Genomic DNA, 2,422 nt, shown 5'->3' on the forward strand with positions numbered 1-2,422 from the left:
TTCGTAAGGAAGAAACGGCTGCTCGTTTCTTTCAACCACCTTCCACCAATCAAGGATTCCAATACCTCTACGTCTCTACTAAAGCCCGTGTTCCCGTGGGTAAACTTCGCTCCTACCTACGTAATATGGGCGTCAACAATGCGCGTGTACTGGATATCCATTATCCAGACCGCAATATTGCTGTTCTTCTCATCCATAATGACTATGTTGCCGAATTCAAACAATTACTTGAAACTAAACAGGTTCACTTCGCTAACAACTTTGACCCCCGGAATGGTTCTACTCTTAAGGATCCACAGTATAAGGATCTTACAGAACAAGAACGAACTTCCAAAGCATGTGAAATCCAACAACAACGCCTTCAACGTGCTGTTCTCCATATCCGCGAACTAGTAAAGTTTGCAGTAGCATACTACTTTTATCAGCAAAAATGGTTAACCAAATCATTCATTGACCAACTTAACAACTCTCGCTATGGACGATCAGAGGATGTCTTTGATATGGACGAGGATATCATGGGTAACTTCTCTGAAGACACGACGACCAATGTAGCCAACCTTAGTAGCATACAACATTAATGACCAGCATGTCAATAACTTTATTTAATGCTACTGGACTCCCAAAGCAAGCTATATTCCCTCTACTAAAGATTGCTGAAAACTCGTCACTCCTTTTTATTACAGAAACTTGACTTCTACCACCAAACAAATGCCTCACCACATGGAAACAGTTTCATACTTACGGTCAGCCGATTAATTCAACTTACCAAAGAAACCGCGGCCATCTTGGTATCGCCCTTTTGATAAATCCTACTTTTAAACAGCATATTTACCATATCCAACATGAAAATCCAACATTAGCTAAGTATACTTTATCCGTAGTCATATCTGCTAAAATTTTGATACACTGTCTTCATATTCCTCCCAATCTGAATGATAATGATCTATCTGAAATTTTGAAACTATTACCTCTTAACTATAATAACACAACAGTAACTATTATCTGTGGAGACTTTAATGCTAGAATGGGCAAGTACTCAGGCGATACAAGAGAGAATCATAAAGGACGACTCATTCACAACTGGATTCAATCTAACGAACTCATTAACTGGAATCAATGGATTGCATATGGCGTGCCTACTTCATATAGTTACTCTGGGCACAGTATTGTAGACTACTTTCTGAGTACTATAGATTTGACTTCTCCGACGTTAACTGTTAGAGATGATCTACATTAGAATCAACTCATAAGCTTTTGACTTTTTCTTTTCAAATACCATCATTTATCCCTAGTAACATAGATCCAGTAGCAGACTGTCGAAAACTTTGGAACATCAAAAAGCTTAGAAAAGAGAAGACGAGGGAAACGTACCAGCAAGTTTTCAAGGAACACTTGAACCTTATCCTGCCACCTTTGTCCTCTCTTCCACTTCAGAAAGTTGATGCTCAAAGGTATATTGAACGTATCAACACTTCATTAGTTGACACTCTCTATAAATCACTTGACACTGTCTGTGGTAAACAAGAGACAAACTCGGATACTCTACGCTTAAAAGAGTTTTGGACTACAGAAATGATGGAAACATTCGAAATGAAAGAGCTTTACTATCGGAAATGGAGAAAGGCAAACGGTCTCAACTGTCTTAAATACTGGTTGCTTCATCAAGAAACCAAAGCGAAACTACGAAGGTTGATCACCCAGCGGAGAAAAGAAACTTGGCAACTGTTTTGTGACAAAATGAAGAAAGGCGAATACACAAAGGCTATAGCTAAGTTTTCACGGATACGGAAAAATCGCTTACTTAAACCGGTATTCTCTACTATAGACGGACCTCAAAAAGCTGCTAACCTAATGGCAGACCATCTAAAGCAGACATTATCAGGCACTAACCACTCGCGAAATGAGCGTATCCCGATCCCTCGCTGCTTATCTACGTATCAATCATCTCAAGCATGTTTCGATCTAACCGATTGTTGGTTTAGCTTGGATGAAATTAAATCAGTAATCTTAGACCTCCCACGAAAAAAGGCACCTGACGTCGACCACATCACAAGCGACATGATTCTACCACTTTTAGATATCATATCACCAATCCTCCTTTATCTATTCCAGTTATGTTGGCAATGGTCTTATACTCCTCAATTATGGCGCATTAGTCAGATAGTTCCACTCCATAAAAAAGGTGATCCACCTGATCCGAGTAATTACCGACCAATCAGTTTGACCTCAGTCTTTCGTAAAATTCTGGAAAAATGTATACAACCTGAGCTACTTAACACCAGCCCTACACTGGATATCGCCCAAGGAGGCTTCCGTGAGTCTAGGGGGTCACTTGATCAAGTACTCTGTTTAACAGAACTATGTCAGTTATATCATCGCAAACATTTACACTACAATCCAGTGCTAGCCTTTCTTGACATTA

At 39.6% G+C, this 2,422-nt stretch overlaps 1 protein-coding gene across 1 annotated transcript; it reads left to right on the forward strand.

The window, feature by feature from the left end:
• Positions 1 to 125: 125 nt before the first annotated feature.
• Positions 126 to 578, forward strand: RHIMIDRAFT_251677 (uncharacterized protein; the record flags this gene model as incomplete). The annotated part of the gene is made up of 1 exon (XM_023610871.1): positions 126 to 578. One exon carries the CDS (start codon positions 126 to 128, stop codon positions 576 to 578), a length of 453 nt encoding a protein of 150 aa, XP_023466465.1.
• Between the last annotated feature and the right edge of the window lie 1,844 nt (positions 579 to 2,422).

Source organism: Rhizopus microsporus (genome assembly GCF_002708625.1).
Source record: "Rhizopus microsporus ATCC 52813 unplaced genomic scaffold scaffold_8, whole genome shotgun sequence".
NCBI lineage: Eukaryota > Fungi > Mucoromycota > Mucoromycetes > Mucorales > Rhizopodaceae > Rhizopus > Rhizopus microsporus.